The sequence below is a fragment of the Oncorhynchus masou genome, chromosome 28, assembly GCF_036934945.1.
Source record: "Oncorhynchus masou masou isolate Uvic2021 chromosome 28, UVic_Omas_1.1, whole genome shotgun sequence".
NCBI lineage: Eukaryota > Metazoa > Chordata > Actinopteri > Salmoniformes > Salmonidae > Oncorhynchus > Oncorhynchus masou.
In genome coordinates this window covers 37,679,345-37,704,820 of record NC_088239.1, presented here as the reverse complement: position 1 = coordinate 37,704,820, position 25,476 = coordinate 37,679,345, and the positions used below count along the sequence as shown (strand labels likewise).

Sequence of the window (25,476 nt, the reverse complement as noted above, 5' to 3'; positions counted from 1 at the left end):
AAGGTAATGTGTCAGCCTATTAAGAAAATATAAAAAATGCCCTATGACAAGGCTATTGAACATCAAATATAAATTCACTATAATTGTAGGCTAACTCTGTAAGCTGGCCTGCACAATCAATCAACCTACCGCATTGCCTAGGCCAATACGGTCTCTCCCAGATTCATGGATATATAGTTTGGAGCATAGGATAAGGTAAACAGTCCATCCAGTATGTATAATAATACAGGCCACACTCATAGGCAACTACTTCAATTTGTTTAATTTTGGAGTATAAGCTATGGGGCGAGGGTAACATTTTCAGTACGGCTTTTAACTTACTCTTGAAAGTTGTAATAGTACAATGCAATTTCGAAGGTGCAATTTCGGAACTTGGGTAGGGTATCATCAGTTCCTCTTGTCATGTTAGTCATTCCATACTATTTATAAATTCTCAGAAATGTCCAGATCAACTAGCCCATGTCAGCAAACTTCGTTTTATTTCATTTTTTTTAGACCATAGATAGTGCTATAATGTTTGAGTCACTCAAATATCAAATGCATACACATTAGACATGGCAAAATTGTATTGATTTGCAAGAAACTGACCTTTAAACCTACAAAATCCTCTCCACCAACAAGAGGGATGTGAACAGTTTGTGCCATTAACAGTGCTTGTTCCAATAGAAATAGACGTGGTCCGTGCGTGTGCGCAGGGGATGGGGGTGGGATGTTCCCCAATGATGAAAGGGGGGGGACCGAGAGAGAAAGTTTGGGAACCCCTGCCTAAGGAAGCGATGTCCATTCCATTGTGTTTGGCTTTGAAACAATTACCATGTTTTCTACTCACTTTCAACCTGTTGTTGAGCTTCTTTCTTCAAATTGTTCAATCACATTGAGGTGAGTTTTACACAAACAATACAGGGGGGTGGGTCTGACCCGAGGTCGACACTCCTACTCCGAGACTCTTTATGAATATGGGCCCTGATCTTTTTGTGTTTGATGTGATTTTGATTGCATTTGCAATGATGTCAGAGTGGCTAGAGGGACAATAGAGCTATGAGTACCAGGCTATTAGCGACCTGAAGGTCATTAGTGAGTTGGGTACTATCAACACGTCTCCAGAGTGCATAAAAAGAGATTACCGTGACTCAACGGTCACGTGGAATTTGACTGTGGTCATGACCAATGTTCCCTCTAAGCTGCTTAAGTGCTAGATGCAGAGCTGCCATATCTGTCAGTGTCATCTTACTATCCCGTGCTCAGAGAAGCACAAGATTGAACTTCGCTCAACTTTCTAGAGTTTTCCCCTTTAGTTAACACAATCAAAGTTTTGCTCTACTGTGGGAATTGTGCTCGAATCAGTGCCATATTGGCCACTTTCAATGTAACATACCGAAACAAAGCAAACTATGCAAGACTTAGTATGCAAAACTAACTGTGCGATAGATTTTCTTGTAGGCAGAGTGCTTTGGGGTAGGATTCTATTGCATTGACAGGCACGACTCAGGCCTGTATCCTACACAGACTGGTGTGCCATAACCAATCAGATCTGCAGTAGGCCTATACGCAAATAGCCATTGCCATATGTGGATCTGTGCCATTCACTTTGAACTGGACTGTGTTTATAGCATGAGTAGTTGCGAGTATATGATTTTGTTTTGATATTAAAGTGAGAGCTGCATATAGCCACCTGAGCACATTTGTTCATATTCTTTGCTAGTTAGTAAGTTATATGGGAGTGGTTGCTCCCTACAAGAGCACAACATGTGAGCATTTCTAACCATCAGTGAATCAGGTAAAGAGCTTTTTTATGTCTTAAAGGGGCAGTGAAGTATTGTGATATGGTCTTGAATGAGCTAAGAAGCCAATAGGCAGAGGGTAGCATAATTTGTCTGTTTCTCTCTAATAATGTCATGCGAATAATAATTCATTTTATTTTATAAAGTGGTTTCTTGCATGAGACAACACAACATTTTCAGTCACCTCCTTGTCTGAAAGAGTCTCATGGAATGTAAGCCTACATGCTGCTATTGACAGAACAGCTATTCCCATGTTCAAATGTTATGGGATGCATTTTTCTACATTGTTTCTGATGGTAGGCCACTCTCGTAGTCCTACATTATGACCAAATAGACACAGCAGCCTGATTGGCCACTGTTAAAACTGTAACTTAAAGTGGGTACAACCCCAGTTTTCACAGTAAATGCGTTCCGGAAGTTGCACAGAATTTTCAATGTTCAAGTTTGTGCTCAGCAGACCTGAAATATGCTCAATACCCCAAAGAATTGAGGGAACATGTGTTCCTCAAGTTCGATGAGATTACTCCCATGAATCATCTATTATTATCACCACAGACAGTGTCGGACAAAGTCATAATCCTCATCCATTGCACTATATATATATATAGTGACTAGGGTGCCATTTGGGACTCAGACCCTGGAACAGGATCACTGTCTGAGGTTACAGTTACAGTTACAGTTAACTCATTGTTATGTGGCTGCCAACTGAATAGCTGAGGGGTGAGTTGTGGTTGGTAGAAGCAGAAGGGAATACAGAGTTCATTTCAGAGAACAATGACTTCCAAAGCCATTATCTTACTGTTTGACGACCTCATAATTGAGCTGGTGGAAGTTAGTACAATCACTTCTCAAGGATAGTTTATAGATAGTTTTGTTTTTTACTGAGTTTGGGCTCTATTTTGCCTTGCCTCCCTGACTGTGCATGGGAAAAATAGATTCCCCATCTGTTGGTGTGTGGGCTGTATGAATAATCAGGAAACTCCAGGGAACACAATAATACATTTTCTCTTCTTATTTTCTCTCTTTCTCTCTTTCTCTCTTTCTCTCTCTCTAAAAACAACAACAACCACAGAAAAAGCTGATCACCAAACAGAAAGGGGGAATTATCTTACTGTATTTCAAAGTCAAACACCAGCTGGTAGTCGTAGACCAGACAGAAACACAGACTCCCAGCTACAGTAGATCTCTGGCTGCATGGGGAGGTTGTGTGATCCTCTTTGGCAATCCAAAACAAACAAACGGATACCTTGCGTGTTCAGGCACAGTATTTCTAAACTAGCCTGATCCCAGACCTGTTTGTCTGGGACCAGACTACAGTACTTCTGAACAGTGTGATAGATAGTGATTCATCACTATTGCCTCTTCCTCTAATTCCATGTAGAGACTCTGGCTAGATGGTGTTATATTATTATATTGGTTTGGGCTTTTAAAAAATGCCATTAACCTAAAGTATAATCAATTCCTCTTTCATAAAAATGTTATAACCACAACAACGCTGTACTGCTGTGAAACCTATGAGCTCCCTCGAAGAACTTCCATTCATAACTGGGTTTACCTGACGGAATTACGAGCGTATTTTTAGCTCTCTCTTCCGTTAAATTATGCACGTCTTTACTAAGCAGTTGATCATCTATTTTATCCTGAAAAAAGAGGGATGATGTGTGAGGTGGGTAGGTCTAACGGGTGTAGCAGGTATGTGTGTGCGGGTGTGTGTACTTGTGTGTGTGCGTGTGTGTGTCAGATGTGGCATGATTACAGATTTCAGTCTGAGAGAGTAGCAGGGCAGGTAGTTTATTACCTGTTGAATCAAAGCTTGATGATGAGTTGGTTATTTGCATCAGCTGTGTAGAGCTAGGGCAAAAAACTAAATGTGCACCCAGGGTGGGTCCCAAGACTGAGTTTGGCAAACTCTGGTTTTGGGTGATTCAATAGGTAGTAAACTTTTGGATTGCATCCTAAATGGCACCTTATTCCCTATATAGTGCACAACTATGGGCCTTGTGGGCCCTGGTCTAGTAGTGCACTAAATATTGAATAGGATGCAACCATGGTTAAAAGTAGTGCACTAAATAGAGAATTTGGGATGGTTGGGTACACTGGCGTTGAGAAAACACAGCAGCTGTCCTGTCCCAATGTTCTGCCCTGGACCTTAAGCTGCATCACTGTGCCTTCTTCTCCCACCACCTCAAAGTCAGGGAGAGGAACTACAATGTGGGGAATCGGGAGCTTCTCGCTGTGAAGATGGTGTTGGAGGAATGGAGGCACTGGCTAGAATGGGCGAGACATCCGTTCATTGTGTGGACCAACCACAAAAACATGGAGTATCTCCGCACCTCCAAGAGCCTCAACTCCAGGCAAGCGAGATGGGCCCTGCTGTTTACCCGGTTCAACTATTCCCTCTCCTACCAGCCGGGGTCCAAGAACATCAAGCCGGATGCCCTGTCTCACCGCTATAACCCCATAGTTACCACCTTGGAGCCCGAGACCATCCTTCCAACCTCGTGCCTGGCGACAGCACTCAGCTGGGGTATAGAGAAACATGTCCGGGAGGCGCAGTGGTTCCAGCCGAACCCTCTGTCTCGGTCTCCGAGGTGGTATTTGTGCCTGACTCTGTCCGCTCCGTGGTTCTGGAGTGGGCCCATTCCTCCAGGCTTGCCTGTGACCCGGGTTCTCGTCGGACCCTGGCCTTTGTGCGACAACACTTTTGGTGGCCTGTGTTTACACAGGCTTAGGAGATCTTTTACATTTTGTTCTGTGAGATCATCTTCAGCTAACGTCCCTTTTTGTGAATATGGAAGCATTTCTGTAAATAAAACAGGCACATAAAGCACATAAAGGCTTCATAATTCATGAAGGTCATGTTAACTGATAGATCTTACAGAACAAACATATAAGAGATCCTAAGTCTGTGTTAACCTCCAACCTTATTTTTTACATTTATCCCTGAACTCCATTCTTTCACTATTAATTTCCCCCATAGGAATGGCAGAATGAACCAAAGGTAACTCCTTTCAGTTTTTTAGGACCACAAGCTCTATTACTCGAATGAGAATCTCCAGGATATTGTCTTATCGCAATAGATTGAGAGAGGCAACATTAAAATGGATGACAAACCAACGTTAGATATCGTAGATATATTTTATCTGAATAAACAATAGGCAGAAATATGCCCGAGATATCAACAAGTCAAACCCCACCCCCATCATGAATAGCTAATATAACGTCTGCTGCAAATTGCATTCAGATAATGAATTAAATAAATAATGAATTGATTATATACATCTAACAGGTGTGTGAGATGATGATTTGTGCCGTGCTGCTGTGAGGGTGCCTGCCATTAACGATGTGGAGAGATTGTGGTTGCTGCTGCTCCCTCCCTCCGACAGGCTTAATGAAATGAAGAATTTCAGCCTTTTAATGACAATTGTTATAATTAAACCTCTCTCTTCATGAGCACAGGGAGGGCATAAGTGAAGCAGCAACGATTTCATAAAATTATACATTTGTTATGGGATTTTTATGAATAATGACTAAATGATGTATACATTTAATATAGGATTATAACTGATAGGATTCTATGCTGTTTGATGAAGAATATGTTTGTACATAGGCCAAGAGGAAGTGTTAACAGACAATTTGTGACCACAGTGAAACTAACAACAGGAAGGATGTCTGTTCCGGCGCCGACAGAGATGGCCGCCTCGCTTTGCGTTCCTATTAAACTATGCAGTTTTTTGTTTTTTTACGTGTTATTTCTTACATTAGTACCCCAGGTCATCTTAGGTTTCATTACATACAGTCGAGAAGAACTACTGTATATAAGATCAGCATCAACTCACCATCAGTACGACCAAAAATATGTTTTTCGCGACGCGGATCCTGTGTTCTGCCTTACAAACAGGACAACGGAATGGATCGCATGCAGCGACCCAAAAAAACGACTCCGAAAAAGAGGGAAACGTGGCGGTCTTCTGGTCAGACTACGGAGACGGGCACATCGTGCCCCACTTCCTAGCATTCTTATTGACAATGTTCAGTCTCTTGACAACAAGGTTGATGAAATCCGAGTAAGGGTAGCATTCCAGAGGGACATCAGAGACTGTAACGTTCTGTGCTTCACGGAAACATGGCTCACTGGAGAGACGCTATCCGAAGCGGTGCAGCCAACGGGTTTCTCCACGCATCGCGCCGACAGAAACAAACACCTTTCTGGTAAGAAGAGGGGTGGGGGTGTATGCCTTATGGCTAACGAGGCATGGTGCGATGAAAGAAACATACAGGAACTCAAATCCTTCTGTTCACCTGATTTAGAATTCCTCACAATCAAATGTAGACCGCATTATCTACCAAGAGAATTCTCTTCGATTATAATCACAGCCGTATATATCTCCCCCAAGCAGACACATCGATGGCTCTGAACGAACTTTATTTAACTCTTTGCAAACTGGAAACCATTTATCCGGAGGCTGTATTCATTGCTGTTGGGGATTTTAACAAGGCTAATCTGAGAAAAAGACTCCCTAAATTTTATCAGCATATCGATTGCGCAACCAGGGGCGGAAAAACCTTGGATCACTGTTACTCTAACTTCCGCGACGCATATAAGGCCCTGCCCCGCCCCCCTTTCGGAAAAGCTGACCACGACTCCATTTTGCTGATACCTGCCTACAGACAAAAGCTAAAAAAAGAAGCTCCCACGCTGAGGTCTGTCCAACGCTGGTCCGACCAAGCTGACTCCACACTCCAAGACTGCTTCCATCACGTGGACTGGGACATGTTTCGTATTGCGTCAGATAACAACATTGACGAATACGCTGATTCGGTGTGCAAGTTCATTAGAACGTGCATTGAAGATGTCATTCCCATAGCAACGATTAAAACATTCCCTAACCAGAAACCTTGGATTGATGGCAGCATTCGCCTGAAACTGAAAGCGCGAACCACTGCTTTCAATCAGGGTAAGGTGTCTGGTAACATGACTGAATACAAACAATGCAGCTATTCCCTCCGTAAGGCTATCAAACAAGCTAAGCGTCAGTACAGAGACAAAGTAGAATCCCAATTCAACGGCTCAGACACGAGGCATGTGGCAGGGTCTACAGTCAATCACGGACTACAGGAAGAAATCCAGCCCAGTCACGGACCAGGATGTCTTGCTCCCAGGCAGACTAAATAACTTTTTTGCCCGCTTTGAGGACAATACAGTGCCACTGACACTGCCTGCAACGGAAAAATGCGGTCTCTCCTTCACTGCAGCCGAGGTGAGTAAAACATTTAAACGTGTTAACCCTCGCAAGGCTGCAGGCCCAGACGGCATCCCCAGCCGCGCCCTCAGAGCATGCGCAGACCAGCTGGCTGGTGTGTTTACGGACATATTCAATCAATCCCTATACCAGTCTGCTGTTCCCACATGCTTCAAGAGGGCCACCATTGTTCCTGTTCCCAAGAAAGCTAAGGTAACTGAGCTAAACGACTACCGCCCCGTAGCACTCACTTCCGTCATCATGAAGTGCTTTGAGAGACTAGTCAAGGACCATATCACCTCCACCCTACCTGACACCCTAGACCCACTCCAATTTGCTTACCGCTCAAATAGGTCCACAGACGATGCAATCTCAACCACACTGCACACTGCCCTAACCCATCTGGACAAGAGGAATACCTATGTGAGAATGCTGTTCATCGACTACAGCTCGGCATAGGTAACAACATCTCCTCCCCGCTGATCCTCAACACTGGGGCCCCACAAGGGTGCGTTCTGAGCCCTCTCCTGTACTCCCTGTTCACCCACGACTGCGTGGCCACGCACGCCTCCAACTCAATCATCAAGTTTGCGGACGACACAACAGTGGTAGGCCTGATTACCAACAATGACGAGACGGCCTACAGGGAGGAGGTGAGGGCCCTCGGAGTGTGGTGTCAGGAAAATAACCTCACACTCAACGTCAACAAAACTAATGAGATGATTGTGGACTTCAGGAAACAGCAGAGGGAACACCCCCCTATCCACATCGATGGAACAGTAGTGGAGAGAGTAGCAAGTTTTAAGTTCCTCGGCATACACATCACAGACAAACTGAATTGGTCCACTCACACAGACAGCATCATGAAGAAGGCGCAGCGGCGCCTCTTCAACCTCAGGAGGCTGAAGAAATTCGGCTTGTCACCAAAAGCACTCACAAACTTCTACAGATGCACAATCGAGAGCATCCTGGCGGGCTGTATCACCGCCTGGTACGGCAACTGCTCCGCCCTCAACCGTAAGGCTCTCCAGAGGGTAGTGAGGTCTGCACAACGCATCACAGGGGGCAAACTACCTGCCCTCCAGGACCCTTACACCACCCGATTTTACAGGAAGGCCATAAAGATCATCAAGGACATCAACCACCTGAGCCACTGCCTGTTCACCCCGCTATCATCCAGAAGGCGAGGTCAGTACAGGTGCATCAAAGCTGGGACCGAGAGACTGAAAAACAGGTTCTATCTCAAGGCCATCAGACTGTTAAACAGCCACCACTAACATTGAGTGGCTGCTGCCAACACACTGACACTGACTCAACTCCAGCCACTTTAATAATGGGAATTGATGGGAAATGATGTAAATATATCACTAGCCACTTTAAAAAATGATGTAAATATATCACTAGCCACTTTAAACAATGCTACCTTATATAATGTTACTTACCCTACATTATTCATCTCATATGCATACGTATATACTGTACTCTATATCATCGACTGCATCCTTATGTAATACATGTATCACTAGCCACTTTAACTATGCCACTTTGTTTACATACTCATCTCATATGTATATACTGTACTCGATACCATCTACTGTATCTTGCCTATGCTGCTCTGTACCATCACTCATTCATATATCCTTATGTACATATTCTTTATCCCCTTACACTGTGTATAAGACAGTAGTTTAGGAATTGTTAGTTAGAATACTTGTTGGTTATTACTGCATTGTCGGAACTAGAAGCACAAGCATTTCGCTACACTCGCATTAACATCTGCTAACCATGTGTATGTGACAAATAAAATTTGATTTGATTTTGATTTGATTTCCCCAACCAGGGAGGGGAGAAACCGTTGGGCTTGCAGTAGATTGTGTAACATGTGGTAGTATATGATAAGCAATACGTTTGTGTTGGAATGGAATTGAAAAGCAGCTTGTCTGAGAGGAGGAGGGACATTTATGACGAAATGAGAGTTATATAAACCAATGTACATGAAATGATGGGGAGAGCTCTCGAGAATAATCGCTATTGGCTAATTTGGTGGCGGGTGTTTTAATTGAATTGGTTAATGAACACATAGTTACTAAATTCATCTAACAAAATTACACACTATACCAACCACGGAATTCACTCTTTGTTACCCTAGAAACAGATGTGCCAGCCTTCGACTTATTTGTCATTTGATTGGCTGAGGAGGGAATTGGAGCACCCAGCAGAGCATATCCCCTTTTTTGATCCCGTTTGTATTTTACTGCCAAATAAAATGATAAAAATAAATAAGAAATCCTCAGACTAATCAATACTATATTGACCACTCCGAACTGTTCCAAAATCGTTGTTCTACTGCTCTGGCATCAGCACAGCGTGAGAGTGACCATTTAGAGTTTAATTACAATCTGAAATGACGAGCAGAGTTAGGAGAGAAAGTCTATGAAGTCTACTTGATTATTGGGAGTAGTATATGAAGTGGCAACTGTTAAGCAGTGCAGTGCAGAACAGAACAGAGCAGAACAGAACGGCCCACTTGGTTTTAACGGCTGGTTTTATCCTTCCATTTGCAAGTTATTATTGCTTCTTGATTGTTGGTGAAACTAAGCCATAGGATCTCTATGTTCATAAAGGCTTTTGCATGCTTCAGAACTTGGCTAGGCGAACCGAACGAGTGTGTTCGCATACTTTCTTAAAAGAAGGTTGCTTGAAAAATGAGAAATAGCAGCAATAACACTGTTTGTCCATCTTGAGACGTCGTAGACAGTATACACTTCCTTAAAAATGGTCAGATAAATTAAGATATCTGTCATTAATTTTGACGTTTTTGCCAAGGAGATCTAACTATGATGTTTCGTGCAGAATCTTGCAAGTGGAAACATTTGCATGAAAACGAGTCATCTCTCGTTGAATGACAACAAACACTTCATTGAAGAATCCCTACTGTTGACCAATGACCGATGAAGGTGCATAGAGTTTGGCTCTCGAACTTCGGCTTGCCTCAAACATTTTTGTGTGTGCACGAACAGCTCAAAAAAAAAACTTATCAAAGAGCAAAACAAACAAAAACATCACAAAATGTTGTCATAATACGTGAACTGTTTCCAATGGGAAGCATTCATACGCTTAACTCTCTGGTCAAACTCACAGGTTATTCCAGATATGATAAGACCTATGACAATATATATATATATATATATATATTTTATTTTACCCCTTTTTTTGCCCCAATTTCGTAGTATCCAATTGTTTTTAGTAGTTCCTACCTCGTCTCATCGCTACAACTCCCGGACGGGCTCGGGAGAGACAAATGTCGAGAGTCATGCGTCCGCCGAAACACAACCCAACCAAGCCCCACTGGTTCTTAACACAGCGCACATCCAACCCGGAAGCCAGCCGCACCAATGTGTCGGAGGAAACACCGTGCCCCGAGTGACCTGGTCAGCGTGCACTGCGCCCGGCCCGCCACAGGAGTCGCTAGTGCGCGATGAGACAAGGATATCCTTACTGGCCAAACCCTCCCTGACCCGGACGACGCTAGGCCAATTGTGCATCGCCCCATGGACCTCCCGGTCGCGGCCGGCTGCGACAGAGCCTGGCCTGTTTACAGTATGAACGTGTGTTCTGTAGATCAGTAACCTCCTCTCTGTCCCATTGACCTACTACTGGTATCTTAGGGCTTAAGTGTGGAATTTCCCCTCTGAGAGTCTATCAGTGATACACAACTGTCTGTCTCATCTCCTATACAGGAACTGCTTCAGGAAGTAGTCTGGGACGGGACGGGAGGGCATTGTGTGCCTGCCTCCCAAATTGCAACCTATTCCCTATATGATGCACTACTTTAGACTACTTTATAGGGAATATGCTGCTATTTGGGACACACACACATGGGTTCCTCTCCAGTACAATGGGCCCCCGCCAAGCCCAGCCAGGCCAAGGACCCTCCTCCCACTCACCCACAGAGCCAAGGCCCCTCTCCACACACACACACACACACACACACACACACACACACACACACACACACACACACACACACACACACACACACACACACACACACACACACACACACACACACACACACACACACACACACACTGATTCAATTAGTCTGCAAGGAGCATCAGGGGCCCTTAGGGCAATATTTTCATAGCAATAAGGAAAACCTTGCTTATGGACCTCCCCATGTAAATATTTGGCTGCAGGTCGAATCTATTATAAGGCCCCCGAGGATTATATACGTATAGTCTGGCCAAACTTGAACTTTTAAGTGACGTGGGGATGGATTGTAGGACCTAATAATAATGGAAAAATAAGTCTGAGCATTTACAAGGCCTGGAGGCTTTTAGGTTACTAAATCAAACATGCTCAGAACTGTGTATAGGTATTAGTGTATGGTTGGGTCAAGTGGGGTTGTCATGTCAACACAATAACAGGTTCCAGTGTATGTGACATAGTCATGCCCTTGGGATCAGAGACTCAGAAACTCAGAGCTCCAGTCTTTTTATATAAAGTTCCCTTTCTGTGAATTATAATGCCAGATATTCTAAAATGCATACTCTAGTCTACAGTATAGTAATACCAAATGATAACAAAGTTATGTGTGTGTGACTGGATGTGGTGGATATGTCCCCTGGGGCAGTCACCATAGCGGATGACAGGATGCCAGCGATTATCAGGTTGGAGAGGAGGAGAACCACAGAGAAAGAGAGAGAGAGAGAGAGAGAGAGAGAGAGAGAGAGAGAGAGAGACAGAGAGAGAGAGCGAGAGCTTTGTGGAGTGTCTGGAATCCACAGCTAGCCTGGAGTTCCATCAGACAGGAAGCAGAAAGTAGTGAGATTTCTGGATCACCTTAAAGGATTTACCCAGCATGCCACAGGGGTGTCCACAGAGGACACAGTCAGCAGACAGACTCCTGGAATTGGACCAGGAACTAGAAAGTAGGAAGGAGTCACCTCTACTGTAGTCACCACTCTGAATCAGACTGTGTCTGAGTCTGAAATGGCACCTATTCCCTATGTAGTGCACTACTTTAGACCCTATTGCCTATGTAGTACACTAACTTTGACCAGGGCCCATGCCACTACTTATTAACCTATTCCCCATGTAATGCACAACTTTTGACAAGAGCTTTACGTAGGAAATGTTCAAAAGTAGGGAGTAAGGTGCCATTTTGGTGATTCAGCTTCAATAACACAGTCAAAAAGCCCGTTGTTGTTTTGTGTCCAAACAGCTTTGGGTAAATTGACTTTGGAGAAGTATTGCTCACAGTATTACTCATAAGGTATATGGCCTTTTTTCTGCCATAAACACACACATTATTCTCATTAGCCATCTCTGTGACAATCTGTGACATGTTAGGGATCTATGCCATGTGGCTCAATTGGTAGAGCATGGCGCTAGCAACTTTAAGATTGTGGGTTTGAATCCTGCTGGGGCCATCCATACCAATATGTATGCACTCATTGATGTACATATCTTATGTACATACATATGTATCTTATGTATGTATATACATATGTATATGTATCTTAGGATAAAAGCATCTACGAAATGGCATATATTATATATTGCTTTGAGGTTACGGCGCAGACCATACCTGTATCCACTCCTTGTTGTTGTCCTCTCCTGGTGTCCATGCGTTCTCGTAGTAGTTGAGTCTGGCTCGCTCCGGGGACCAGCCGGGGTTGTACTGAGAAGAAGCTACGATCTGCTCTGATGCTATCTCCCCCGATTCCATACCTAATGGGTCTGTACAGTCAAAATCTGAGAAAGAGAGAGTGCGAGATTGTTGAGACACTTTAGTCTAAATTTAGCTGAAAGCACCATCCAGGCCAGAGTACACATCAACTCCCAAAACAGAGCTGGTCCCTGAGGATAGGGACACTCACTGGCAGGGTCTGGGCTGGCACTCTGGTGGCCGGAATAAAGAGCCACATCAGCACCGCCTCAGAAGATCCCCGCTTCCTCTCCCTCTCCCTCGCCCACCACACACATAGGCTTTAATGGACGGAAAGCACAGTGGAACGGTGGTGCTACATCAAGACATAAAGCTTTATTCATAAAACATTCAGTGTAGGGCTAAGTTCACTATTGTGCATTCAAGTGGAGCCAGTAGTTTTTCATTGGAGCTGGTTCATTCCTCCTCCAAAGCTCCCTGTAGGCAGTTTGTGTTTCGCATATGGTGCAAATATCCTAATATTTTTGTCCTGTGGGATTTTAAGGCAGATGTAGTGTCAGTGTGTGTCAGAGTTCTGGGTCGTAAATTCTCCCAGAATGCTCTGTATCACCCGGGATAGAGGGTATCTCCTTGTTTGTGTTGACATGGTGCAGTCGGCCAGGGTCAGCCTGAGTGAGTGAGTGTGTGTGTGTGGATGTCTGAGTGAATGTGTGTAAGTATACGACTACCGGTATACTACGTCATTCCCCAGAGCCCTATATGTGTGGATCAGCATCCAGGGGTGTCTGGACGCTGACCCTATGACCACAGGGGTCAGACCCTGACACCGGTTGACCCTGCTGTCTCTAGTCACCCACCCTGTCACACACACATTCAGGCAGGCACATTGCGTATACCAGCGCTGTGCAGCGTCCCAGAGACTCAGGTCTGAAAGGCTTCAAGCAGATGGAGAGACCATCTGTGTTAGCTCATAGACAGTCCCTGACTGCTGCACACCCTATACTGTACACACTGAGAGAGAGAGAGAGAGAGAGAGAGAGTTTCACCTGTCTTTGTGCTTGTCTCCACCCCCCTCCATGTGTCGACCATCTTTCCAATTATCCCCCGTGTATTTATACCTGTGTTCTCTGTTTGTCTGTTGCCAGTTCATCTTGTTTTGTCAGGTCAACCAGAGTGTTTTTTCGTGCTCCTGCTTTTTCCCAATCTCTGTTTTTCTAGTCCTCCTGGTTTTTGCCTGCCCTGACACTGAGCCGCCTGCCTGACCATTCAGCCTCCCCTGACCTCGAGCATGCCTGCCACTCTGTAACTCCTGGACTCTGACCTGGTTTATGATCTCTTGCATGCCCGTTGTTTATAATAAATATCAGAGACTCAAACCATCTGCCTCCCGTGTCTGCATCTGGGTCTCGCCCTGTATCATTATACAGGGAGAGAAGAGCGAAGACAAGCCTGCTTTATTCCCATCAAAGCAACACCTGTGCTCAGGCTCTGTGTGAGTCTATCTAGGGGCCTGTGCATACATGTATATCCCTACTCCCCATGGGGGACCTAGAACCATCTGGAATGATCAGTGTTTTATTTAACACCAGCTATCGCTGGTGTAGCGTTGGGGGGGTCGACTGGGTGAGCCTGTGGAAAGATTTCCTGGCTTCAAGGTGGTTGTGTTTCACAAATTAAATGTTTATTCGGAGCATTTCTAAAATTGTGGTCATGGGGGCCAGGCCCTAGGACGATGATGATGCTGCTGTGTTAGTGGCTGGGACACTGTCTGTCTGGAGAAGCTGTCTGTCCGCCCCACAGTGTCTCTACCACTGCTGTGTTAAAGTCAGGCCTCATAAACTGGGGGAGATTGCGCGTGCCTTGTAACACGTCCACTTAATGAAAAGACCAGGAGCTGTTGATTTAATAACTCCCTTTAGTGCCACATTAAAGTAAATGTGTATAGCAGTGGGACAGGGACCACCCCTTGTGTGTGTTAAGGCATGTACGGTACCATTTCACCCTATTGTATTGACCCAAACCAAACTCTACTTGTTTGAATATTTTATTTTCACATTGTCTCTTTCAGTATAGTCCCAGAAAATGTGGTGGATGCATAACCAAGCCAGCTAAATCCAGCTTGGGTTTGGCTACAGATGTAGGATCTTAATTAATTTGATCACTATTTTGTTGCTGAGAATTTTCCCACACATATGCGCTTCATGATTTACATAAATTCACTGAAAACCTGCACTAACAAATGGTTATATTAACAGTCTTGCATTTTCCACGTAGCCTAATTTTGGCGAGCTAATAGCCCAAACACTGATCAAGCAACACTACGGACTAAATGTTTAAATCCTTTTGCTGCAGGATTATTTAGCTGTGAAAATTCACGGCAAATTAAGATTCAACACTGCAGGTTCGGCTCAGAATCATGAATTCCCTCTAGATTGTTTCTCTGGTCCAGTTTGCCAATCAATGATAAACAACACTCACCCTCTGGCACAGTCCGCTCCAACACCGTGAAGTTGGCAGAGAAGCCTTCCTTGGCGATGGCACTATCGGTGTTGATTGTCAGTGCCAAGATGCCCGTGTAGGAGATGATACGACCTGGGGTGTTCTGACCACAGTACCGCCCAATATACGGACCAACTGCAGAGGGGGGAGGGGTGAGGGAGAGAAAAAGATGGAGAGGTAGATAGAGAGAGGAGAGGAAGAAGGAAGAGAGAGGGCGGTGGGAAGGAGAGTGAGCGATCAAAAGAGCGAGAGATTGAGGGGTTGGAGAGAGGGGGGGGGGGCAAGAGAGAAAGATCATCAGTTACCAAGGTAATAACTGAAGATGGGAGTGTGAGTAGAGTTAAGAGTTAAGTCAGTATTTGCTTGCTGTAGATCTGTCACAAGGGCGTTCATACGCAGTACAACAGCTGAAGAACGTAAGCACATCCAGGTACTTTCCGCAGGTGCTGGAGTTGTAGGCAAACTCATGGAAAACAAAAAGGAAAACGCTGCACACTGGGAGCATATGAGCTGCAGTGTTTTTGGCCTACCAAGTGGCGTAACGGTCTACGGCATTGCATTGCTAGGGGCGTCACTGCAGACCCTGGTTCGTTCCCAGGCTGTCACAACTCCGTGACCGGGAGTCCCATTGGGCGGCGCACAATTGGGTTAGGGGAGGGTTTTGCTGGGGGGAGGGGGGTAGGCCGTCATTGTACTTAAGAATTTGTTCTTAACTGATTTGCCTAGTTAAATAATAAAATTAAAGTAGGCAGCGCATTCCTTTCTGTTGTTCATACAGAGTAACCCCCTCATTGGCAACCCTCATGAAGGTAAAACTCCCCCACATGCCCACAAAACACGTAGAGAGATAAAGAAGAAGAAGAAGGGACTCCTGTTTAAGACAAGGCAAAGTTGAGGCTTCTGTCTGTTTTACACCCGTCATAAATTCCTGGGCCTTATTTTATGTGATGGTTTAGAGCGGAGCTGGGTATGATCTGGCCACTAAGACCAAACAAACAGAGATAAGGGGAAATACGAGGGAATATCAAAAGAAAAGAGGGCAATAAAAGTGAACCAAGGAGCTTACGCCATATTGTGTCTATGAGTGTGTGTGTGTGTGTGTGTGTGTGTGTGTGTGTGTGTGTGTGTGTGTGTGTGTGTGTGTGTGTGTGTGTGTGTGTGTGTGTGTGTGTGTGTCTGCCTGCCTGTGTGTGTGTTCCTCTGTCTAGATGTTAAGCAGGTTTGGAGGCCTGGTGCTTATCTATGATTAGTAAGCCTGTGATCAGTGGCAAGTGACAGCCTGCTGCCCTCTAAACCTTTCACATCCCCTCACTTTGACATGCCACTTACAGCCTGGCCTTACAACCAGAAACACAGATGAAAGGGAGAGAGGGGTTAGCAAGGGTGTGGGGCTGATGGCTCAGATTCAGCATCATAACACAGGAGGGTTAGGGTTAGCCATCTCCTAGAGTTTCTGCATGACTCAACAGCTCTGCTGTGAACTCTATGGTCTCTTATGGTCCTGGGGGAGGCGAGAGGGTAGATGGAGGGAGGGGGAAGAGAGAGGAAGGGGAGGAGAGAAGAGGGGGAGGTTGCCACAGCCACACTCTCTGCCCATCTCAGTCTGCCTGAGGCGGGGGAGAAAGGGAGTAGGGAGCGAAGGAGGGAGAATGAGAGAGGGAGGGAAGAAGGCGCCACTCCCCAGGCGCTACATGGGAGTCCTCATCCTCACCTCACCCTCTCATTGCCCCCTGTGGTGAGCGTACCTCCAGCCTTCCGTGCTAATGCACTATTGATCCAAAAGGAACCACAGGTACTGTGCACAGCACTCATCAGACAGGGCAAGACACACCCCAGCCTCCCCTCTATGTCTTCCCTGTCTCCCCCATGGCCTTCCCATGTTTCAGGCCTGCTCTCTCACACTCTCAATTACTCTGGATGTGAGAAGAGTGTTATTTTGTTATTTTCTAGACCCCACCCCCCCCAAAGATAATAGAGGAGACATTGCTGTTGGTGGCTATTTCTTTTCTTTTGTTTTCAATGGAAACATTATATGCTCTTAGACAGTAATACGAACCCTTAGTCTGAGAGTGTTGTAAAGTAAAAGTTTCAGAATTTCATACACAGAATAAACTTGTGTTCCTAAGAGAGTTAGTCTCATGGTAAAAGTTTCCATTGTTGATCACAGATGTCAGTTTTCTGAATGCATTTCGGAAGTGATGAAAATAAAGGTGATAATAATGTGAAAGACTGAGCCCTCAAGGTCTTCACAGCTTGTTTAATCAACACTGTTCGTTTTAGAGAAATGATAAACCTCCCACCTTGCAACACTTTTATATGAAATACCTGAGCCAAGTCTGGCACTGTTACAAGCCAGTTTATTAACCTCTAGAACAGTGTTTCCCAAACTTTTTATAGTCCCATACCTCTTCAAAACATTCAACCTCCAGCTGCGTACCCCCTCTAAGCACCAGGATCAGCGTACTCTCAAGTTTTTTTGTGGCCATCATTGTAAGCCTGCCACACACACACTATATGATACATTTATTAAACATAAGAATGAGTGAGTTGTCGTCACGACCCCGCTCATGGGAAGTGACAAAGAGCTCTTATAGGACGAGGGCACAAATAACAATATAATCATAATCAATAATTTTGCTCTTTATTTAGCCATCTTACATATAAAACCTTATTTGTGAATAACTCAAAGGTTAATGCTTTTAAAGGACGCACATATCTCTGCAATGTTGGGTTGTATTGGAGGGAGTCTCAATCTTAAATCATTTTCCACACACAGTCTGTGCCTGTATTTTGTTTTCATGCTAGTGAGGGCTGAGAATCCACTCTCACATAGGTACGTGGTTGCAAAGGTCATCAGTGTCTTAACAGCGCGATTTGCCAAGGCAGGATACTCTGAGCGCAGCCCAATCTAGAAATCTGTCAGTGGCTTCTGATTAAATTCAATTTTCACAGAACTGCTTGTTGCAATATTGATGAGGCTCTCTTGTTCAGATATCGGTAGACTGGAGGCAGGACATGAAAGGGATAACGAATCTGTAACGGCTTTATTCCTGGGAAGGAGAGGCGGACCAAAACGCAGCGTGGTTATAGTTCATGGTAATTTAATAAGGTAACTCAGAAATAAACAGGAATACAAAACAATAAACGTGAAAACCAAAACAGCCCTATCTGGTGCAGAAAACACAAAGACAGGAAACAACCACCCAACAAAACCCAACACAAAACAGGCTACCTAAATATGGTTCCCAATCAGAGACAATGACTCTGATTGAGAACCATATCAGGCCAAACATAGAAATAGACAAACTAGTCACACAACATAGAATGCCCACCCAGCTCACGTCCTGACCAACACTAAAACAAGGAAAACACAAAGGAACTATGGTCAGAACGTGACAGAATCCAGTTGTTTGTGTCATTCATTTCGGGAAAGTACATGCATAATTGTTTCGCTATATCACATTTTACATTGTCCGTAAGCTTGAGTTCATTTGCACACCAAAAAATCATACAATGATGGAAAGACCTGTGTTGTCCTTGTTAATGCAGACAGAAAAGAGCTTTCAACTTCTTAATCATATCCTCAGTTTTGTCCTGCACATTGAATATAGTTGTGGAGAGTCCCTGTAATCCAAGATTCAGATAATTCAGGCAAGAAAAAACATCACCCAGATAGGCAAGTCATGTGAGAAACTCGTCATCAAGCGGTCAGACAAGTGAAAATTATGGTCAGTAAAGAAAACTTAAGCTCGTCTCTCAATTCAAAGAAACATGTCAATACTTTGCCCCTTGATAACCAGCACACTTCTGTATGTTGTTGAAGTGTTACATGGTTGCTGCCCATATCATTGCATGATGAAGAAAATACACGAGAGTTCAGGGGCCTTGCTTTAACAAAGTTAACCACTTTCACTGTAGTGTCCAAAACATCTTTCAAGCTGTCAGGCATTCCCTTGGCAGCAAGAGCCTCTCGGGGGATGCTGCACTGCAGTGTACTCAAGTGGCATCGGGAGCAACTGCTCACCACTCCACTGTCTCCCTCTCATGGCTTTTGCGCCATCAATACAATACCAACACATCTTGACCACCGAAGTCATTTTGATATCACAAAGCTGTCCAGTACTTAAAACATATCCTCTCATGTTGTTCTGGTTTCCAGTGGTCTGTAGAAGAGAATGTCTTAATTGACCCACCATAAACATAACTGACATTATCAGGAGCTATGCCAGGCCCGTCACATCTGCTGTAAAGCATATAATTCACTGGCTTGTAATTGCAGTAATTGTTTCAAAACATCTCCTGCCATGTCACTGATACATCGTGAAATAGTGTTGTTTGATGTCCCAGCCATATCCATGGCAGCAGGAAGAATTAAGTCCTCCACAATAGTATGGCGCTTGCCTGTCCTAGGCACTCGGTAGCTCACCATATAAGATGTTCTAGCCCCTTCATGTTAATGGTATCTGTTGCTTTTATACATGTCATACTACTCGAAAGTCGTCTTTATTCTCTCTCAAAAAACTCCCATGGTGTCACGTTCTGACCATAGTTCTGTTATTTTATTATTTGTTTTAGTATGGTCAGGGCGTGAGTTGGGGTGGACAGTCTATGTTTGTCTTTCTATGTTGGTTTTTGTGTTCAGCCTAGTATGGTTCTCAATCAGAGGCAGGTGTCGTTAGTTGTCTCTGATTGAGAATCATACTTCGGTAGCCTTTCACTGTTGGTTTGTTTCTGTGTGAGTGTTTGTCGCCACACGGTACTGTTTCGGTTTTCAGACAAAGAGGAAATCTGCCGTTACACATGGATTATTTTTCAAATTGTCATGTTTTGTTTCTAAATGTCTGCTTAAGAGTGAAGATTTCCCGCGAGAGAGTAACGGTTAATGTAATTGGATGTTAATTATTTGACTAGGCTACCTGTATTTTACATTGTGTTGTTATTTTGCTGAACACTAGATGGTTTAATTGTATTTCTGGCAGTGAAACAAGTCTACTCAGGCTAGAAAAAAACCTCTGAATCACATTTGTATTTGTCATACCCCAGTTTGGGAATACCTGCTCTAGAAGAAACAACAGCTAAAACCCAAACCCATACAAAAGGGTTAGGTTGTTTCTGGACACAAATGTCCACTCCTGACCGATCAATCAACAGTAAGGTGGAGTAACACCCCTGTCTACATACGTACCATGGCCTCCTCTCAACTGACAAACATTAACAACTCCACAAACACAACACAGGAAGGGAGTATGGTAGGCGATCAGAATTAGGACATGCTTGGCATTGAGTTAGGACAACTAGGCTACGTGTCCTGTCCACATTCATCACCCTATTAATATATATTAAATGTGTTAATATTACCCTACTGTATAATACCGAGAATGGTAACAAAGATACTAGCGATATCTGACTAGATGTATGACTGTGACTCACCTCCAGGGAAGCCGTCCCAGATCTCCAGCCTATCGTATCGACAGAAGACCCCGGTGGGAGGGGTGGTGTCAGGCTCAAGCTCGAAGCTCTCAAACTCCAGGATGATCTCGGACATCTTGGGGGCAAAGATCATGAAGGTGCAGTCCAGGTTGTTAGGATACTTCTCTGGAAAACCAGGTGACTTTATTACCCCATTGTTAGATGTGAAGTTCCTGGAACATTCCGGACCTGAGAGAAGGAGAGCAAAAGAAAGATTTCAAATGTATTTATTTATGAAACCAGGGAAGTCGCATTGAGACTGACATCTCTTCTGCAAGTCAGACAGGAGGAGACCCACAGGGAACACACTGATTGAATCAATGTTGTTTCCACGTCATTTCAATGAAAATACATTTACCACATTTCTATCAGCATGTTTTAATTGTACAACGACTTTGGACCACCTATACTCCACACACAGAGATGCGTACAAAGCTCTTCCTCGCCCTCCACTTGGCAAATCTGACCATAATTCCAACCTCCTGATTCATGCTTTTAAAGCAGGAAGCACCAGTGACAAGATCAATAAAAAAGTGGTCGGATGAAGCAGATGCTAAGCTACAGGACTGGAATATGTTCCGGGATTCCTCCAATGGCATTGAAGAGTACACCACATCTGTCATTGGCTTCATCAATAAGTGCATCGATGACGTCGTTCCCCACAGTGACCGTACGTACATACCCCAACCAAAGGCTTGAGCTACCGCTTTCAAGGAGCGGGCCTCTACCCCGGAAGCTTATAAGAAATCCCGCTATGCCCTCTGACGAACCATCAAACAGGCAAAACGTCAATACAGGACTAAGATCGAGTCATACTACACCGGCTCTGATGCTCGTCGGATGTGGCAGGGCGTGCAAACCCATACAGACTACAAAGGGAAGCACAGCCGAGAGCTGCCCAGTGACACGAGCCTACCGGACAAGCTAAACTACCTATATGCTCACTTCGAGGCAAATAACACTGAAACAGGCATGCACCAGCTGTACCGGAAGACTGTGTGATCACGCTCTTTGCAGCCTATGTGAGTAAGACCTTTAGACAGGTCAACAAGGCCACAGGGCCAGATGGATTACCAGGATGTGTACTGAGAGCATACGCTGACCAACTAGCAAGTGTCTTCACTGACATTTTCAACCTCTCCCTGTCTGAGTCTGTAATACCAACATGTTTTAAGCAGACCACCATAGTGCCTGTGCCCAAGAACACTAAGGGAACCTGCCTAAATGACTACCGACCCGTAGCACTCACGTCTGTAGCCATGAAGTGCTTTGAAAGGCTGGCCATGGCTCACAACACCATCATCCCAGATACCCTATATCCACTCCAGTTTGCATACCGCCCCAACAGATCCACAGATGATTCAGTCTCTATTACACTCCACACTGCCCTTTCCCACCTGGACAAAAGGAAAGCCAATGTGAGAATGCTATTCATTGACTACAGCTCAGCGTTCAACACCGTATTCCCTAAAAACTCATCACTAAGCTAAGGACCATGGGACTAAACACCTCCCTCTGCAACTGGATCCTGGACTTCCTGATGGGCCGCCCACCAGGTGGTAAGGGTAGGTAACAACACATCCGCCACACTGATCCTCAACACAGGGGCCCCTCAGGGGTGTGTGCTCAGCCCCCTCCTGTACTCCCAACACCATCATTAAGTTTGCTGATGACAAAACAGTGGTAGACCTGATCACCACAAAAACAACGAGACAGCCTACAGGGAGGAGGTCAGAGACCTGGCTATGTGGTGCCAGGAAAACAACCTCTCCCTCAACGTGATCAAGACAAAGGAGATAATTGTGGACTACAGCAAAAAGAGGACTGAGCACACCCCGATTCTCATCGACGGGGCTGCAGTGGAGCAGTTTGAGAGCAACAGGTTCCTTGGTGTCCACATTACCAAAAAATGAACATGTTCCAAGCACACAATGACAGTCGTGAAGCGGGCACAACAAAACCTATTCCCCCTCAGGAAACTGAAAAGATTTGGCATGGGTCCTCAGATCCTCAAAAGGTTCTACAGCGGCACCATTGAGAGCATCCTGACTGGTTGCATCACTGCTTGGTATGGCAACTGCTAGGCCTCTGTCCGCAAGGCACTACAGAGTGTAGTGTGAACTCCCCAGTACATCACTGGGGCCAAGCTTCCTGCCATCCAGGACCTGTATACAGGGTGGTGTCAGAGGAAGGCCCTAAAAATTGTCAAAGACAGCCACCCCAGCCATAGCCTGTTCTCCTTGCTACCACACGGCAAGTCTAGGTCCAAGAGGCTTCTAAACAGCTTCTATCCCCAAGCCATAAGACTCCTGAACATCTAGTAAAATGGCTACCCAGACTATTCACATTGCCCCCCCCCCTCCCCACTCCACACCACTGCCACTCTCTGTTGTCATCTATGCATAGTCGCTTTAATTAACTCTACCTACATGTACATACTACCTCAACTAACCGGTGCCCCCGCACATTGACTCTGTGCCGGCTTCCCCCTGTATATATTGTTATTGTTTACTGCTGCTCTTTAATTACTTGTTACTTTTATCTCTTATTCTTATCCATATTTTTTTCAACTGCACTGTCGGTTAGGGGCTCGTAAGAAAGCATTTCACTGTAAGGTCTACACATGTTGTATTCGGCGCATGTGACTAATAAAATTTGATTTGATTTGAATAGACGTTGAATTGACCTCTGTGCCCAGTTGGGAGAGGAAGAAAGAGTAGAGAAAAATAAAGAGAGAGGAAGAGAAAGAAAGAAAGAAAGAAGGTGATACTTTTGAGTGTCCTGTTTTATGGTTTGTTTGTTTGCCTGTTCCTTTGTGCTTTGTGATGGTTTGTGATGGAGAAGCTCTGCGAGCCAGCTGCCGCTTTGAGACAGAGCTTTATGGCCCTGAGACAGAGACCACCTTGAATCTGTTGTAATTCATTCAATGGGCTGCTGATACACACTACACGCCGTCTTCCTCTCTCCCTCTCTCTGACTGTCTTATTCTTTGTCCGTCCTTGACTTCACACTTCTTTATGCTTCTGTGTGTGTGTGTGTGTGTGTGTGTGTGTGTGTGTGAATCTGTTGCTGCTGCTGTAACATCTGGCCAGAGTGATTGTAAACATCAGTGAAAGGCCTCAATCACCAGCACGGGACTGAATAAACATGCCCCCCCCCAGCCATGTCATTACGCATCTGTGTGACATATGAGAAGTGCTTAGAGAAAATTACATCCCCAAAGTTGAGGCAAGGGGGGCTGCGTACACACACATACGCACAAGCATGCACACACTCACACCAGTTTTATGTTTTATACCAGCAAGTCAAAACATTTACCCATGGCTCCCTGGAGAAGAGGCTTTCAGCTGATTAGGGAACTGAGCAGATTTCACACATTCATCACTTTACACTGCATCATGACCAGATGAGTATGATTTAAAAAAATATGTGAACCGTGGCAAGAAAAATACCCCAAAATGCATAACAAAGATGTACTATACTTCAACTCAAGAGACAGAGAACATAAAACAGTGAGTCTCAGACATTCAATTCAGAGTAAATTGTCCCATTGAATGTATCGTAGTTATTTCTGATGAACTATGACCATTAGTGGGTGTAAATGAGCAGCTGTTAATGTTATGTCCATGTTATTCAGTAAACCATCCTTTCCATGGGCGGAGGCCAATTGAGGCAGAAATTGTGGGAGAGCCATCAACCAGCCATCCATGGCAAGCTTGATGGAGGCATATAGCTTATTATACCAGTGTAACAGCCCATGCAGCTTGAGTGAATGTGGCTAACTGTTTTTCCCCTGTCATTTAGTCATCTGCAGGCATCTCGCTGGGCCCCTAATTCAGGACCACTTCAGCCTGTCTGACACACTTTGGAAATGAGAGTGGCTTATTTATTTTCTTTCTTTTTTGAAGGGGAAAGGGTAAGGGGGGGTAGAGAAAGACAGGAACACCAGTTCAGTTTGACTGTGAGGAAAGTTGATATTTAGTGTTGCTCTGAAAGCTACTGATTCCAAAACAGCGGGTCTGGCCATTCATTCTGCAGTTTTCCTCTTTTTTCCTGTTTGAAAAACTGTAGACCAGAAAGACTTTTCTAAAATATCAGGGCCAGGGATGTGGTCGTGCAGAACTCTGTGGGCCTCCACAGACTAATCCCATGGATGACTGAGTTTGGGAAAAGAGGGAGGTTCAGGGGCAGACAGGTGTGTGTGTGTCTGTGTGTGTATCTGCGTGTGTGTATGTTTCAAGTTCAAGTTCCGATAATAAATAATAAAATAAATAAATCATAAAATATAAGAATGCGAACATAAAATAAATGGCTGAGAAAAATAGAATAAATATTTTTGCATAATATTGTAATATTTGCAAGTTTTGGGGAAGGGGTGATTCGGGGGCAAGTGTTTAAATTGTGCAGTATTTAACAATAATAACAAGAGTCTTGGAGCAGCAGGGTTAATGTGGTGTAGCATCAATATATATATATATGTGTGTGTGTGTGTGTGTGTGTGTGTGTGTGTGTGTGTGTGTGTGTGTGTGCTTGTAGGGGTAGGGTCAAATCAAATCAAATGTATTTATATAGCCCTTCGTACATCAGCTGATATCTCAAAGTAGCAATAATAACAAGAGTCTTGTAGCAGCAGGGTTGATGTGGTGTAGCATCAATATATATATATGTTTGTGTGTGTGTGTGTGTGTGTGTGTGTGTGTGTGTGTGTGTGTGTGTGCGTGGATAAGAGTATGTCTGTATGGGTGTGTGGTTGAGTGAATGCATGTGTTCTAAGGTGCAGAGAGTCAGCGCAGGTGGTCAGTCCAGTTCA

General features: G+C 44.5%; 1 protein-coding gene across 2 annotated transcripts in view; it reads right to left on the bottom strand.

Moving 5' to 3' along the window:
* LOC135517547 (neuropilin-1a-like) overlaps positions 1 to 25,476 on the bottom strand; it is a 112,412-nt gene that overhangs the window by 38,552 nt on the left and 48,384 nt on the right. For both annotated transcript variants that reach the window (XM_064941956.1, XM_064941957.1), the window contains exons 4-6: positions 20,628 to 20,855; positions 15,177 to 15,332; positions 12,618 to 12,784 (exon numbers count right to left, since the gene is read on the bottom strand). In XM_064941956.1, the coding sequence (XP_064798028.1) occupies positions 12,618 to 12,784; positions 15,177 to 15,332; positions 20,628 to 20,855 (551 nt within the window). The remainder of the gene's footprint in view (positions 1 to 12,617; positions 12,785 to 15,176; positions 15,333 to 20,627; positions 20,856 to 25,476) is intronic.